The 17,927-nt window shown below is 40.6% G+C and overlaps 2 protein-coding genes across 2 annotated transcripts; both read right to left on the reverse strand.

Annotated features, from left to right (window-relative positions):
* Nucleotides 1-1,925: 1,925 nt before the first annotated feature.
* rplp2 (ribosomal protein, large P2) lies at nucleotides 1,926-4,175 on the reverse strand. Its single transcript, XM_079296869.1, has 5 exons — nucleotides 4,089-4,175; nucleotides 2,639-2,762; nucleotides 2,499-2,547; nucleotides 2,303-2,407; nucleotides 1,926-2,054 (listed from the first exon to the last, which is right to left on the reverse strand). Exons 2-5 carry the CDS (start codon nucleotides 2,759-2,761, stop codon nucleotides 1,978-1,980), a joined length of 354 nt encoding a protein of 117 aa, XP_079152995.1. The 5' UTR covers nucleotide 2,762; nucleotides 4,089-4,175; the 3' UTR covers nucleotides 1,926-1,977.
* Nucleotides 4,176-9,612: 5,437 nt separating this feature from the next.
* LOC306797551 (adenosine receptor A1) lies at nucleotides 9,613-11,554 on the reverse strand (the record flags this gene model as incomplete). Its single annotated transcript, XM_079296889.1, has 2 exons — nucleotides 9,613-10,249; nucleotides 11,199-11,554. The coding sequence occupies 2 exons, from the start codon at nucleotides 11,552-11,554 to the stop codon at nucleotides 9,613-9,615; spliced, it is 993 nt and encodes a 330-aa protein (XP_079153015.1).
* Between the last annotated feature and the right edge of the window lie 6,373 nt (nucleotides 11,555-17,927).

Consider the following 17,927-nt stretch of genomic DNA (forward strand, 5'->3'; position numbering starts at 1 on the left):
TCCTGCCTACTGACTCCTCACTCACTTCTCATAACCGGCCCCCCGGTAAGGGTTGCTAGTGATAACACAGCCCCCCCCCCCAACTTCGAGCCCATTGCTTGCAAACGTCGGCGCTTGGGTTTGAAAGAAGTGTGCTATACAATGCCTTATAGCCCGCAGGGTTATATTCAGTCACACAATATAGCAGTGGTCTTTGAAGACACACCTTTCTAGTTGAAACTTGCATTACAAGGAATCCAATTACCGTCTTTCACTGGAAGAGAAAGTGACAGCTAATAGATTGAGTTAAGTCAAACAGCTGGAGGCGAATACAGCACACACAAATCAAAAAGGTTAGGAAGTACTGGCGTTACATAACAGTTGTGTAATGGAACGAACAAGACCTTGACTTTGCCACACCTCTGTAGTCTTACTACACACCTTCTGAACTGCACAGATGAATGCTGAAAAAAACAAAAAAGCAAAAGCATTCCTGCAAGACTGAAATTGACATGTCATGGCAGTAACTGCTGCATCCGTATGCAAAGTGTGGGTTGATCAGCTTCACATCAGCGTGTATTGTATTTGTAGAGATTGCTGACATCTACAATAGAGCCGTAATGTAATTACAGGGTGTGACAGTCTGTCAGTGATGGCTGGCTCTCAACTGTGGAACAGGTTCCCCTGCAGGCTTATATCCAGCCAGAACTAATGGGCTCACAAGGGATTCTTGTGCATTCGGCAGCACAGTGCTCTGCAACACATGTACTCGCATACGTCAGGGAAAAGGGGGGGGGCACAAGCGAATGGAGAAAAAGATGGAGCGCTCGATGAACACAATGGTCCTCTCGTCCTCATTCGCTGCCACGTGAATGCAAATTGGTGTGAATGTGTTAACTGTGACGCTAGATCTTTAAATTCATGATACATTCACGTGTCTTTTTTCCTTTACGCTCAGTTGTTTCTTTTCACAACAGTAAAAGTGACGTCTTCACCTAAACTTATTTACTTTGACACAAATTCAGGAGGCCGTCAGGTAAGACAAAAACAGGAAGTGCAGGCGAACAGTTCGCGGAAATTGTATGGTCACATTTCAGGATTACTCAAGAGTGATGACGAGTTGAGTGACTAAAAAAGCTGTCATTCAAAGTTGAATTAAAATGAAATGACAAAAGATGAATTGTGATGTGAATGATGACTCACATCATTTCCACACCACGTATCCAGAGTCCTGAATATCATATCAGCTCAAATACTGGATCATGGGCTTATTTCAAAGCAGACTGCACGTCATAGCACAAGTGTAATTAAAAACGTTAATGACAGCTCTGAGAAACTCCTAACGGAGATTACATACCTCTAGTTTCATTTTGTCAATAACCTCAGCAAATACATTTCCAGTCTTTGTGAGACTGGAAATAATAAGGAAATTGTGAATTGTCTGGCCACAACAGTGACTTAATTAGACATTACTTCTGATTCGTTTAAAAAGGCTAAAACGGTTTTACTGATGTTCACTAACAAGGCCAATGTAAAAAACAACTTTAAAGCCATTACAATACATTAACATTGACTGTTAAATACATGAAATGACAAAACAGTCCATAAACTGCAAAGCAGCAGCAGGTTTTTGGATTGTGGTGGGACCCTGTGTGTGTTGGATCATGGCTGGGCTGGTCCCTTTAAGCCGGAGCCATTATGTGGTTTTGGCCAACAGCAGGACAGGCTGACCACATGCAGGGTCCAAATTGCCGAATGGTGACAGGTTGACCTGTCTGGACTATTTTTAGCTGATGACAAAATAACTTTCAACATCAAACCCTGAAAGTCAGACGATATATTTCTAGAACCCTTCATAGTAATGTCTTTGGAATAATATTCACAATAACAAAATCATTTGTGAGAGCTATTTGAAACCTATCACAGAAGACCCAAAGACAATGTGATCAGTGTAAACCTTTTACATTTTTATTGCTTTTCAAACACAGAGAACACAGATTAATCAAAAAGTCCAAAGCCCATATCTTCGTCTGACTCTTCAGATTCCTCTTTCTTCTCTTCCTTTTTCTCTTCCGCTGGAAACGAGACGGAGAAAGACAAAAGTCAATGCTTCAGACGGACAGAATATTGAGCAGCACATATGCCCAATCTAGCCAAATGTTGTTGCAGTTGATTGCTAAATGCAGCCACAGAGTCATTTGCGGGGGCCATCAAGATGCAATAATATGATAACGCAATTTAGAACTTCAAGCTATTCTCCTCCAGAAACTGAAATCATCAATATTCATCAAATGGAAGCTAAGAATGAAGGGTGTGCACATACCAACAGCAGGCGCAGCCCCGGCCCCAGCGGCCCCACCAGCAACAGCAGCAGCGGCAGGAGCCGCCACAGCACCACCTGCTGGTACGGAGGCTAACTTACAGAGGCCTGTGGACAAAGGAAAGAAAAACTAATTTTAGCACTCTGCCATGCACAACATCTTGAAAGCTTCAGTACATGTTCACCAAGAGGCCTTTACCTGAGTTCATGACTTCATTGATGTTTTTCCCATTAAGTTCACTAATGACCTGCAGAGAAATATAAGATTCAACTTCAGCCACAAAAATCTCAACAGTTTTTTTTGGGAATTGCACAATATGACGTTGTTAAATGGCGTACCTTGTTTAAGCGCTCGTCATCGGCCTCGATTCCTACGCTGCCCACGATGGCCTTGATGTCCTTTGCAGAGGGGCTGGTGTTCCCACCGAGCACAGCCAGGAGGTAAGCGGCCACGTAACGCATTCTGTATTGACAGACGAGACTCACAAATTCAACTTGTGACTATGCAGGTTATGAAACTCTGACATCAAATCAGAGTGTAAAATAAAAAGACGACCCACATCTCAACAAACAGGCTGGAACGTTATCATCCATCCTAATACATTTAGTTAAAATACACCACAAATAACTAAAGACGACATTTATTTATTTAGCTGAATTTCCCTTCATCTTAAACAGCCAATTCCGTGATTTAGGGGAGAAATTTTTAGATTATCTTCATAAATCTGATGACTGACTTTCAAGCCAAGTTGCCAAACATTCCCTAGTTCCAGCTTTTCAAATCATTAAGCTGATGAGGAGATGCTGTCATCCCTGTCTCACATCATTGTCATGATCTTAGGGTTTTGGACTGTTGACACAATAGGCAGCGTGAATATATCAGTGAAATTGCGATGGCCATTTGTCACTATTTTCTGACATTGTTAAACGATGAATTGTGAAATTAATAATTTTATTATCAATATAGCCGCTGAGTATTTTTCCCGATGTCTAGTTTGGAATATGACATGCACAAGCCTTTCCTAAAGCCCAAGTTTATGTATTCAGATTGCTTATTTTGTCAATAAATCAGACACATTCAGTTTTCTTACATTGCAGACAAGGGAAAACAGTAATATTCACATTAATTTTTTGCCAATTAATTCACTAACGCTACGTGATGGACTATTCACTTCAGGTCTAACTGTGGTATAATGTACGACAGCGCCTAATCATGGAAAGTTACTGAATGATTCTTTAACGAATACAAATATATTTTCTGAAAAGTACCTTAATGTAATATTATCATGTTGTTATTCCTGATACAGGCCACTCTTGCATCAGCGCTAGAGTGATGAAATGCATGCATGTAAGTTAATAAGCGAGTGAAACGCTTGGGGGGAGCCCAGGTTGACGTTAGCTTAGCTACTGTTAGCTAAATATAGCTGTTAGCTTTAGCTGCTCGTATATTGAAACCATGCTTAGACTTTCATCAAACACAGACAGGAAGACAATAGCCAAACGGTCGGTGTTTAGAGTTTCACCGTTTTGAGCTGTAACGTTATTTCTCCAGCAGTGTCACTCTGTACCGCTGTGATGTATTTGTGATTTAGAGCGACAGAAAAAGCATGGCGGCCAGTGTTTTTACAACAACGACAGCTGGCCTCCATTTGTGACAGCGGCTTCTTGTTCAGCAGCACCACGAATTTCAGGAACTAAAACCAACCCCCGAGTACATGTCGCATTGAACACACAGTTTGACGACAACTAATTTACACACACGTTTTAGATTATTCAAATTCTGACTTACTTTAAGTCTAAACAGACACGAAACGTCGGTCACGCTAGGGAAAAATCCGGAGAAGAGGAAGAGGAGACACCGGAAGTTATGGAAGACTGTAACGTGTTGATTTCATTGGGCCACAGACGTTTACGTCATCAGTTAGATGAACCAATGAACGAGGGTAAATACATGAATTAAAGAAATGTATCCATTTATCCCATTATTTACTGTAAGTATTTAAATGCAAATGGTGTGTTATTAAAATAATTTGTTTATTTTATTATTATTATTATTGATAGTTTTTGCATTAATGTTGTAAGTAATGCAATAAAATAACCCGCCACAAAGATAACCTGTAAAACTGAATACAACAAGTGTGTACTTCGAGTGTGCAGTGATTAAGGAATTATTCAGATTCTTTACTTAAGTAGGTTGGTAAACACTGTAATTCTGTAAAACACGTTCAGTCTTGCATTGAAGTGAAAGTACTCAATGTGGGACTTAAATAAATTAAAGGAAAATCCAATCTTCACATTTGAGAAGCTGGAACTGTCAAATGTTTGTAAACATGTCAAAATTGTCACAAATCCATTTTCTGTCAGCTTCTTGAATGTAAAATATACTGCAATGTCAACAGTTCATCTCATACTTATTTGATATTAACAGTACAATATATCCCTGAAGAGAAACTGTATTTCATCTGTTACAGTGGTGCCAGAAGTGTTAATATATTTTACTGAAGTTAAAAGATCAACAACTCAATGTAGAAATACAACTTCAGTCATTCATTCAATATTGTTGAAGTACAGATGTGGCATTCCCGGTAAATTGTACTCTAAGTAACATAATAAGTCATTAGGCAGTATGATCCCTTTCAGAATATATTATAGCATTATTATTACTGATGCATTTTGTAGCATTTCTATAGTAGCTGGTCAAAATGGATGTTATAACACTTTGGTTGGATGATCTATGATATATATATAATATTTTTGCAAATAATATCTGATTGTAAAATGATAAGTAAGTGGTCACTAGGTGTAAAACAAATGTAATGAAGCAAATACTACAATATACGGCTCTAAAATAGCTTTAAAGTAGCAAATAATGGAAATACTTAAATAATGATGGGAATGTACATTGCATGCCAATATTATATATTCTGTGTCTACTCTGATAACAATTTTATAATTAAATTAAACATTTATTATTTATTTTTAGAAACACACATACAATGCATGTTGCAATGTCATCAGCTTGAACGGGACATCCTAACCATGGTATTAATACACAACAAACGGACACACTCAGGTGGAGATGGTGGTGTGTGCAGTATACTGTATGACAGAACAAGGATTCAGTCGATTGCATTATTTATTTCCATTAATTCACCATCAAAACATAGGTTATAAATCATCCCCAATACATTGCTGTTTTTCCAAGATGGAGCTGTAATTATTTACTGGGCATTAGTCGTGCCACAATGTAGAAAACACAAAAACATGATTATACCATGAAGTGGTCACCCTTCATTCACAACCTACAATTCAAAAAGCTCCTCCTGTCTCTCCTGGGTGAAGAGCCAGTTGAACAGAAAGACCACCGAATCTGACACAAACTCTGCAATCTTCTTCATGTCCGTCACATACCACATTTTAAAGCCAAATTCTCCCAGTACTATGATGAGAAAAATGGCCAAGAACCCGAGGAAGATGCGGTCCATACAAAAGTTTGCCTTTTGTCTGAAGGTCCACTGCTCCCAAGGTAGCGCAAGCTGGGCTTCATGGTATTTACCAAAGTGTATCAGGGTTGCGTGTTCGCTTTCCAGCTCTTCCTCCGGAGCCTCCAGGTCTTGGCCCCCGTCAGCTCCGTCTGTGTCAGCCATTTGATTGTGGTTCGGTGCTGCAACTTTCCCTCGGTTGTCTAAGAATATCAAAAAGATTTAAAAAATATATTGCTTTTGCAGACTAAAATACAGATATATGAAGCTTCAAAAATCTTTGCTTTGCAGCTGTTTTTTGGGATGAATGTGAAGGGTCTTACCTCAAAGAAGATTAGTTTAGGAAGAAGATAAGATGCTCACACAGAATTGAGAATCTTGGCTTTTTTGTCTCCACAACTACACCATGCTTGTGCCCCTTCAGCGTTCGACAGGCCACGGGTGTGTTGCGAAGGTGGTAAAAGCCGGTTGGTTATGCAGCAGCTCCCTCACTAAGATGAGGGCTGGGGATTAGACCACACTCAGCAGTTTCAAATCCCTTATCAAGGATGAAGGCGACAGATGGTGACATACGTTTTGATATGACGCCAGCATGTTCATGTGTGAACGTCTCAGGTGGGCGCAGGATAAATATGAGAAAAATAAATATCTCCGAGGGCCTCACTGCCATATCCACACCAAACCCACATGTCAAATGACAAAAAACATTCACACATGCATATTCTGAACCAGATTCAGATAAGACATTTTTTTCTTCGTCTTCCATTAAGATCTGTGAGCGGAAGTGGTGGTCCATGGACAGAAACAAGGAAGAAGTCAAACCGATGACAAAGCAGAACTGACACAGCTTTAGCCGAAGCTTTGGCTTTAGAGTTGGAATAAATCACTTCAGCATAAAGCTATCTGGGTAATTTACTCAAATGTCTGCCACAGCTATTGAAATATGCCTGAAACTAGCTGAATTACCTGAAAGGATGCCGACATCCTGTGATAAAGACTCATTTCCGGATTGCTTTTAATGTTGCCAGAGTCCTGTCCAATTTGGTTTCATGAATTTATTGTTATTTTGCATTCTAGGCAGGGCCCTTCCACTTCTCATCAGAACACACTGTCCTCTCTATTGATTTTACCCAATCAATTTCCATTCTTGGTTCTTCTGCTTTTGTTCACGTGACGACTCAAACATCCTATAAAGGTTTTGTGCCAAAACTCACTTTTAGCCATGCTAGCAGTCTTTCCGTCAGTCAGTCCACCACTTGATCCGAATAAAAATATCTCAACATCTGTGTATCTGTGTGATGGATTGTCATGATAAATAGCTCAGACATATGACGCACAGAGGGAGAATCCTAGCGAATTTGGTGATCTCCTAACATTGCTTTTGTAGCGCCACCGGCAGGTCAAAGGTTTCACTTATCCAGTGAAATATCTCTCTGAACATGATGGGTTGCCATGCAATTTGATATAGAACTTCATGTTTCCCTCAGGATGAACTGTAATACTTCTAATTTTAGTAATTTCATTACTAAGGCTTATGATCAAATTCTTGCAAAACGGATGTCAGTTTGTGCTAATTATCGAATGTTAGCAGGCTAACACGCAAAACTAAGATGGTTAATATCATACCATAGACTATAAAATATGGACGAAATCTCTTTGACGTCACACATAGGTTTGTAAGGAGCCACTGTGAAGCTCAAAGTGGGTGTCTAGCCGTCGCCATCTTGGCAGTGATGAAACAGCCTAACTCTAAAAATGGGCAAAAATGTGGATTGTGGGTGGAGGCGGGTTCAGTGACGCAGCAGAGCAGACAGATAGCAGATAGCGTCTTGAGACAGCACCCACCTGTCAGAGCAGCCACGCCTTAATTATGCCTAACTTTAAGCCCAAATAACATGGTAATTTCTGCTGTAAATTTAGGCTTTTTTGGACTCGTTTTGGAGCCAGCCTCAAGTTGCCATTTCATGAACTGCATTTATTGGCACTTTAGCGTTGGCTTCATTTCTCAGCACTGGAGGTCACTGCTTGCATTATACCTGCTTAGCATCAGCATGTTAGCATTTAGCTCAAAGCACCGTTGTGCCTATATACAGCCTCTCAGAGCTGCTGGCATAGCTGTAGACCAGGGATTCCCAAAGTGGGGTGCGCGCACCCCTGGGGGTGCGCGAGCTGCCTCTAGGGGGTGCGCGAGAGGAAAAGTGTAATGGCGGTCTGATGGTGTAATAATATTAAATATTTAAAAAAAATGTAATTTTAATTTAAAAACTGTCAGGTGGGACATCTGAAGCTATCAGTCATAAAAGAGGAGAGGGACAGAGAGAGAGAGAGGAATCGGAGGCGAGGGGAACGGAGAGGTGCGTGGGGAGAGACCGGGAGAAGAAATCGAGTCAGAGGAAGATGAGACGGAGGAAGGAGGAAGGGATAGCACAGACAAATCGGGAGCACATCGGCCCATCGCGGAGTCAAGGTGAAAAAGAGGAAACGAGAGTGAGCATCAGACTGGGAAAAAAAGAGGAAATATGATGAAAAGTATCTGTGTCTGGGCTTCACTTGGATTGGCAACGCAGATTCCCCAAAGCCACAGTGCGTGGTGTGCAGTGAGGTTCTGGCTAACAGTCTGAAGCTCTTATTTACGTCGCCACCTGAACACCAAGCATGCCAGTGCAAGTCAAAAGCCCCTTACATTGTTTATATCCAAATTGGAGGAGTTACAAAACAGCCAAAACAACTGGAGTCTCATTCATGTGTTGGTCTATAAATGACGCACTACGGGCTTCATATCTGGTTACAGAATAGCGAGAAAGGGGCTACCGCACACAATCGCCGAAGACGTGAGCTTGCCAGCTGCCAGAGAGATGGTGGAATGTATGATTGGGGCGAAAGAAGCAAAAACGTTGGACATGATCCCGGTGTCCAACAACACTGTGTCGCTGCATCGATGCTTTGTCCGAAGACATCCTGGCTGCATTAGTCGCTCATTAATTGTAAATTAAATGTGATAATCTGCCTCTGAGCCTGTGCGTGTGTGCTCGCCATCCGTATTGCTCTTTAAAAGTGACGCCTTGTGTCACTGAAAGTTATTGAAACTTTGTTGCAGTGTTTCAGGGCGTTTTCACACTTTCAGTTCGTTTGCTTTGTTCCGATTCAGGGATTAATATGATACAATGTTGCACTTGCTCCTTTGTTCGGTTTCTGTTCACACTGCAACATTTAACAGCGGACTAAATCTTGTAAACAAATGCCACGCGCGAGCAAACTGTTCTCTCATTGGTCCGATTCTTATGCGGCTATGAAGGCTTAAAAGGCTCTGTTGCGTCTTTTTTTTTCTTTTTTTTATTAATGGGGGGGGGGGGGGGGGGGGGTGCGCGAACCCGGTCGGGATGTAGAAGGGGGTGCGCGGCCTAAAAAGTTTGGGAACCGCTGCTGTAGACTCTTAGTCTTGTTTAAAATGTATTTGAATTGTTGTATATAAAACATTAGCATATCAAGTGAAGACGTTAAGCATGTTTATTCTGGTGTATTGCCCAACAAGCTTTTTGAACATGAAATGTTTGTTGCATCACTTATTATGTTGACATATTTATTATAATTCAATATGAATCAATTACAGAAAACTTAAGTGAAAACAAATAATTCAAGTTGATAATATTTTTCCTTTGATTGCAGGCAAATTTTCTTCGAATCAAACAGTGTCAATGAATTAAGAATAGGTCAGTCCATTCACTCTGCGTTTGTGTTCGTGAATGGGTTGATATTCCAAATATCACACAATCCCATGAGTGTCATTGGTGCACCATCTCGCTGTAAGCCACAGTGGTGCTCCAGTCCTTGTTACAGGAGTACATCCACTTTCTCCGTCAGGGCCTGTGTGCTGGGGGGACACGGGGTGGGCTCCGTGGGCTTACATAACATGCACCGGTGACTGAACTTGATCAGTGTGACACGGAACGGCTTTATCCTGAATGCATAAACCATTGGGTTAAGTGCTGAGTTTACGTGAGACATGAAAATGCCGAAGTACAAGGCAAACTGGGATATGGAACACTCTGGGCAAAAGAAGTCAATGCAGTTGATGATGTGTATTGGCAGCCAGCACATAGCAAAGAGAAAGACCACCAAGGCCAGAGATTTGGCCAGCTTCAGCTCCTTCCGATAGTACCTTTCTCTGTCACACGTGGCCTCAGCGCGCCGATTAAGCTGTCGCCGGATCACCCTAAAGATCTCGGCGTACAGGGCGATCATTATGGACAGCGGCACCACCACCCAGCCGAAGAAATTGAAGTACACCATGTAGTCCATCCTCATGACCGTGGTGAATTTACAGACAATGTCGCTGGAACTGCTGAAGTTTCCTTGAGCATGGCGGTTATTCCATCCAATCATTGGAACCAATCCAGTGAGGAAGGAGAGGATCCAGCACAGACAAACTGCCACACATGCCCTCCTCCGGGTCACTATGGTGTTGTACCTGAACAGAGTTATTGGAACACAAATGGAGACAAGGTTTTTATAACTTAAACGCATACATGCATACTTTCCTTCTACATTCGATTTTTTTTTTTTTTTTTAGTACGCCCGTCCATAAATTATTGTTCGGAAGGATGTTTCTCAAGTGCCAGCTTTGAACATCAGCAAACAAAAAGTAGTGTGGGTGACTGCCAAACTCGTTTAACAAGCTGTGCCTACCTCAGTTATTTAGGCAGCCAGGGACATTTTCATTTGCTTAAAAGCTTTTGATGTCCAGCCCATTGATTTGCATTAAACCAGACAAGGATCTAGCCTCCTCCTGAATCGACTCTCTGTTGTAAAAGCACGCACTTAGCTTTCTGATGCTAAAAGCGAAAACAAAAGAAACTGTCACTGCTATTAGGGTAACTTTAGATATAGAAGGATAATCAGGCAATTGAGGGCTTTTGCTGTTTGAGGAAGGAATTCAATTTACCAATATGTTGATTCTGAGAGATCATTTTGTAATTGTGGGTCAAAAAAGTAAAATACTCAATTTCACTTGTATGGCAGTGATACATGCCGTGTAATGAGGCATTAATAGAATTCTCGTAAATACAGGCTTGTGAATGAATAGCACTTATGCCAGTAATATATTTCAGAGGCTATTTTTTATCATGAAAGCTGCAACGTACTGGAACAGGCAATCCCAACCAATCATAGATACTGTGCGCGAAAATGACATCCGATTCCCATTGCTCTCACTCATGAATATTTTATTGTTCTTACCGTCACTAATTACAGCAAATTGATACTGTCCTACTTTTCGGAACAATATCATCACCACAGTCATCAACCAACACAACCCTAACCAAACTGACCTCTATACCTTCTGTCAATATGTCTAAATCCTGAGAAAACTATATTACACCCCTTTAAAGTGAAAGTATAACCGAACAAAAGTACCTCACCTGGTGGGAATCATGACACGCAGGTATCGGTCGATGGCGATCGCCAGCAGGGAAAGGATGGAGCTCTGGGTGATGATCAGCAGCAGGCAGGACAGGAAGAGGCATGTGTCGAACTGAGTTGTAAATCCCTGACTAAGGATAATAGCCAGAGGGATGACCAAAACCCCCACAGCGATATCAGCCACGGCCAGAGACACAATGAAGCAGAAGGTGGTGTTGCAGAGAGCCCGGTTCACACACACAGCCAGCACCACCAACACGTTCCCCACCACAGAGGCCAGGGCAATAGCTGTCTCAATGGAGATGTACATCATGTCCACATGTTCCTGACGCTTGATACCAGGAAAAGAAGACATTTTTACGATTCACAGCTTACCTTAGCTCAGATTGTAAAAAAAAAAAAAATCGAAATTGCTTCTTGCCTCCACTTTGGGGTTTTTTTTTCAGCAAAAAAACATCTTCAATTATGTATGATGTTAGCTGAAAGAAGTGCTTATCCTTTTTGCCACATTTACACAATGTGTTGTTCTTGTGGTCCTGAAGGGCTGTTGGACAATTAATCCTTAGCATGTTGTTCAAGCTTTGCGCAAGACTGGATTCCAGCCCATTATTTATGCTCTACATCCTTACACACTCTCGCTCTCTCTCGCTCTCGCTCTCGCTCTCTCTCTCTCTCTCTCTCTCTCTCTCTCTCTCTCTCTCTCTCTCTCTCTCTCTCTCTCTCTCACTAGTCGTAAAAAAAACGCTTCATAAAATCGAGGGGAGGGACTCTGCTTTCTGCAGTACTCTGCAGCAATTGTGTTGCTCACATTACAGTGTTTCTCAATTGCTAAAACACTGAAACCCATTGGCTGAACAAAGTTCTCAGTTGCCTGAACTCATTTAGCTAATTGTGCAGTCTGTTGTCAATACCTTAAACTGTTTCACATGGTAAAACACAATTTGCAGATCTCACTTCGACTTTTCAGCAAAACTCTAAACACATTCTCAGTCTCAAAACACATTCTGCACTCTAATGCACATGTCATCCATACTGGTAAACACAAGTGGCAACAATCAAATAGAAATAGAGAACACATGTCATTGATTAAACACAATCACTCAAAATGGATTTCACTTGTATCAAATGATGTGACACAACCAATATAAGCCAGTTTAGAGAGAAAGTCCGAGAATGGATAGAAGAAACAATGTGAGAGGACATGGTGCTTTCTATTTGTTACAGTAACAGTACTGACTGCTCAATAGATGTTGACTGGTTGCAGGTTCATATCAAGAGAGAACAAGAATTACAGTACCACAGAGACCAAGGACATGTTTGTGAGATGCAGGGTACAGTACTGTACAAATAGGGGTACAAGGAGGAGGAAGAACAAAATAAATTGCAAAGAGCAAAGCACAGGAGTCATTTCTGATCAATTTTGAGCGACTGTAATAGAACATGTTTTCGTTCATATGAAATTAGTTTTGAGATTACGTAAGCGTTTGTATGTGTGTGTGGTTTCTGAGAGCATGCTGTGGTCTCTACCTAATACTGTAAATGACAGGATGCATTTTAAAACGGGTGTTGATAATAAAAAGCTCTCACCTGAAGATCGATGTGCACCAAAGCTACATTTTGTCTTGTTGCATATTTGTTGGTGTCAGCATGCAAGTTAGTAGATGAAAGTTCAGTTTGTAAAACTGACTGCACTGACCAGTTTAATTGTCAACAAAAATGTCCTACTTGTCCTTGTCACAATTTGTCATGAACCAAATGTAAGAGATCAGTTTGTTTGTAATGGGGACGTACCCCTACGACCTTACGTCCCCACACAACTAAACTGCATTTCATTTTGTTTCGAGGGAAACCTCCCGGGATTATGGGTTAGTGTTATAAAACAGTTTGAAACACGTGGTTGACATTGAAATTGAAACAAATCAAAACAGAAAATGCTACAAAACTCCTACGCTAGGTCTAGGCAACCAAACTAATTTGTTAGGTTTAGTGAAAAGAAATATGGTTTGGCTTTAAATTACCACAAAATTGAAACAAAACAAAAACACAACAAAATAACTTGGTTATGATTAGGCAACACAACGTGAAGAGCCACAAACATATGGGCTCTTATGCAGCAGTCTCCTCGGTGAAAGACTTGTGTTTTTTACCCATCCACCACCTTGACCTCCTCCTTATAGGCTGACTCATTTCAAACTTACTTGTGATAACTCAAAAGCAAACGTAATGCACGCCAAAACACATTTCCCTCGAAATGTAATTCACAACGCAGTTTCGTTGAGTGGGAATGTAAGTTTTACGAGACTTACTGATTTTGTCACCTGTGGACAGAGCCAGGCTAGCTGTGTCCCCCTGCTTATGCTAAGCTAAGCTAACCAGTTGTGTATCCTTGTATTTGATGGACGTATATGACAGCGGTAGCTAATCTAACTCTTGTCAAGAAAAAAAAGTATTTTTCAAAATTAAAATGAGGTACCGTAATCTGTGTGTTTCATCACACGATGAATGCTTCTTTGCTCTTTCTCATGTGGGTCAATTATTGTTGGATTTTATCGTCTTTAATACGACTGACGACCTAAAGTGCACTCATGTTCCACTTTAATCGTGCAACATCAATAAGAGAGACACATGGGTAAATTGGAGTTAATATGGCGATTAAGGTTCAATCAATAATTTATTACATCTACTAACATTAGCAAATTCATATTTCCGTGCAGTAACATCTGCTGCAAAAACCTTTAATGCTTTCGTCATGTACGAGCAGTTAATCTACATATTTAATTGGTGCTTCTTTAATACATGTTTTAGAGTCACTGTCACAGTGACAGCATTTCATTTCGATAAATGCATTTTTCTCTCTCCAACCGTTCTCTAACTTGGACACTGCAGAGTAAACTGCAGGTAGGAATTTCATCCAAATGTTTGAATACTTCAATAAAAACGTAATCTAATTAACTGTCGGAGAATGAAAAGAGTTTGGCAGCAAGTATCACTGAGCAGGCAATCAATGAGATGGTCTTCATTCGCTCAGGGGACCAAATTCAATGTCTGCCAGTAAATCTACTCCGTCTAATACAGACTGACTTTTTTTTTCATAAAGAAAGCGATGACTCAGGATGTTGTTTTGGACATATGAGCTCAGGCTCTGGTCCAAGCATTAGAGGGTTCATGAGCTGACACTGAATCAGTTGTATTCGGGCTCTGTACTCATTAGCACCAGCGGCATGCATTATCACTTCTAATCTGAAGATGCAATGGCTATAAATGTCAAAAAGTACTGCTGCATCAAAGATATTGGTTCAGCTGTCGAAAACTATACACTGCATTTTTTGCACTTCTATTGTTATTGCAGCCGATTCTTCGTCGCAGTTTGTTGGTTTTCTTTGCCTCTCGGATCGATCCAGTACTGTAAAAGGTCTCTTTTGTAGTCCCGTGGTTACATATTCACCATGAATGTGACATTACTGAGAAATTATTGATGCTCAATTATCGGCATAACCCTTTGATGTTGCTACAGATAGAAACATGGTTTCAATATGCCACAGAAAATAAGTGTTATTTTGACCTGTAAAATGAAAGAAAAGACATTTACCTTTTTGATATAAAGTGCCATTTTAGTAGTTTAATAGTTTCTCGCAATCACTTTGCCATGTCATCATTAAGGTTAGCATTGAGTTTAATTATAATTTAATTATAAATTTTATTTATAAATATTTTTAAATACGTCACAAAACATGGTCGTGTTTGGAATCCCAGCATGCCCCAAATCCTCATCTTTGCAAAGAAAACATCTATTTTCTTTCATTTCTTATGGATTTTGTCACAAACGGAGCCCACACACACTGTCTAAAGTCACCATAACCGCTGCAAGTCGGATCTTGCAGCATTTAGACGGAAAAAGACACATTACAGACCCGACAATGTGCTAGCGGATCTTACCATGGAATTAGTGCCTTCAGAAAACGCTAGTAGCCTGCTTATAGTGCAAACCTTGACTGTTTCTTATGTAAGCCGTAAACCAACGTATAACCTTTGCGTAAAATTACCGGCATACTCGATCGTGCGCTCGGTCGCAGCCATTAAGCACAGCAAGTCCGCTACTCACACACCACGTCTTCGACCATATATACATAGTTTTTGCAATTTGCAAAGGCTAAACTTAAAAGGAAAACAATATAATATCAAAATAAAGGGAGAAACACCTTTAGTGTGTCAGAATATCATTTGGTTACCATGTGTCCATTTGGGTATCCAAATATCCTTTTAGAGCTCCTCCTGGATCTCTTCATGGAAGAAACACTGTAGAATGGTCATACTTTGTCCAATCTTGTTCAAATTTGAGGCAGTTGTTCACTGATAGTGTAGTTACAGCCCTATACTGTCCTTTACCTGTACAGATACAGCCACAGGCAGTTATTTATACTGAAAGACACTTTTTATTTTAGCCGGACAAAAATCTTAAATTTTTACTGACTTCAAAGGCCTGATCTGTATGACCTACAGGTTTTACACTTCCACAAGGAACCTTAGGGGGTTTTCTTTCTAGAAAGACCTCATTGATGCATATAGTCAGAGTGGTTCAGAAGCTACAGCCATTTTAATTTGGGTATGTCATTTTAGGCGGTTTTGCTCCAAAATAGGGTGGAGTTGGAAAAGGTTAAACAGTGCTGTTGCAAGTTTATTCTAAATTACTTTTGACTATTTGGGGACAGGATGACTCCATAACAAACTAAAAGAAACAGTGAAGCTCAAGTCTGTCACTGTAATGTTGACCCACTTGAACTTGTTGAAGAGCATTACATCACATTAGAGCTGTGTTCCCGTCCACTATAAAGCCATTATTGGCTTTTTAGCTCTGGTTTGGTCTCTTCAATGTCTTTCAGCATCAACAGTCAGCCTGTGTGCTGGAAATAGCTCAGCTTTAATGGACAGCTGGACGGACATTCTGATGAAATAAGACATGGCAAATGATAGGCAAATGATAGGCAAATGATAAAAAAAAGTAGAAGATTTACACAATGCAAATGATTTCCTGCATGCGCTCCATTGTTTTCATTGTTTCTGTCAGGACACCTCAGATGGAAATGGATTTTCTTTCTCACAACGTTTCTTAATCTCTACAAACCAAATAATCGATTGCTTAACCAAGAAATGAATTAGCAGATGAATACATCATTAAATATGTACTAATTGCAGTCCGATATAGAATAGACACAAATTAGTTACACCTTAATCAACTACTACATTAAAATGCCAGGATATTCTGGATTAAGTACCTAAACTTGTATATTTTCCTGATTACACTTATACATTTACTAAGTGACATTTTTTAATGCAGGGCCTATACTTGTAATGAAGTATTTTTTTACAGTGTGGTATCAGGATTGCCCCACCGCCATCACACTGAATACCTCCATGCCCCCCCCCCCCCCCCCCCTGCACTTCTGCAGAAACCTGCACCAGAGTGACGCTGATCCAGCGGCTCACCTGTTTACTCATGGAGAAACACACCAGGGAAACCGGTTTAGCACTCGCCAGTTTTTCAAGTTTTGGAGAATATTTGAGGATGTTACTACTGATGAAGATCTGGAGACACGGTCATCGGGTTTTGCCCAGTTGAAGGCATGTTTTGGAGACACTTCCATCGTTTTGTTGTTGTTTTCCTGAAATCAATGTAAATTGGTGAGTCAGTTTTGATTTAAAGTCATTAAGGAGTTTTAAGGATTGTGTCAGTCAACATTTTATGTTGGCTAATTAATTAACTATATTGTTGATGTTTGGTTTTACTTGAGCTGGCTGGAGTTTACATTTGATTTTTTTTTATGTAAAAAAAGGCTCCATACCCAGATAGCAAACTGACTCCGCTCCGGACCCGCCCTGGAGGTATCATAGGCTCCGGAACAGATCCGCAAAAAGGGTCCGGATCGGAGTCCACTTGCACAGCGGGACGGATCTGGGCACAGAGGATCTGTGCCGGATCTGGTCTGGATCTTTGACGCGTATCCGTTCCAGATCCAATATGGACCATATTCATAAAGCGGCTCATTTGGCCCGGATCCGATTTGGCCCGTTCATGAAGCGGATCCCTTACTCAAAACTACTGGAATATCTCAAATCAAGCTGACCAACATCTAGATTGCTCTATAAATCAGTGTGAATAGTGTGAATACTATATTAATAATAAGATGTTGAATTTATTCAAGATTTAAAATCTACAGTTACGCTGGAGAACATAAATACATAGTTTGTGTAAAATCCCATGTGCATTTATATCCAACAGTGGGCTCTGCAAGTAACAACAAGATCCTCAATTAAAAAAAAAAAAAACTGAAAACAAAAAAACTCACCACTCTTCTTCAGCTGAGAGTTGGAGGATCTTTAAGGCGGTCCTGAAAATGTTCCACTTCCTCCACTGAGTTAAATGGAAACTGTACTGGGTCAGTCACTTCGACTTCTTGGCCAGTTGTGTGTAGCTTGTTGGTGAGATAGTTTACTCTGGCAATACTGTTCAACCTAATTTACTGTGGTCCAAGAAGGGAGAGGGGACTTTTCCCAGTAACGCGTTACATATTGTTCTGTAATACTTCAAGAGTATACAGTCCAGACTATATACAGTGTCTGTGTCTGGCAAGTATTTATCTCTTATAAGTACTCGGAAAACACTCGGAATGCTCTGTTGCTAAGTTGTAGCTAACGTTAACTCCCACCAATGTCTAACGTGATGCTAAAAC

Source organism: Melanostigma gelatinosum (assembly GCF_949748355.1).
Source record: "Melanostigma gelatinosum genome assembly, chromosome: 3".
Taxonomy (NCBI): Eukaryota; Metazoa; Chordata; class Actinopteri; order Perciformes; family Zoarcidae; genus Melanostigma; species Melanostigma gelatinosum.

What these genes read in the sequence shown, in the direction of transcription:
- rplp2 (XM_079296869.1), bottom strand. Translation starts at nt 2,761, where the DNA reads ATGCGTTACGTGGCCGCTTACCTCCTGGCTGTGCTCGGTGGGAACACC. An exon ending in ATGACGAGCGCTTAAACAAG is followed by an intron (nt 2,548 to 2,638) that starts GTACGCCATTTA and finishes ATTTCTCTGCAG; the next exon opens with GTCATTAGTGAACTTAATGG. An exon ending in CGGGGCTGCGCCTGCTGTTG is followed by an intron (nt 2,055 to 2,302) that starts GTATGTGCACAC and finishes TCTCGTTTCCAG; the next exon opens with CGGAAGAGAAAAAGGAAGAG.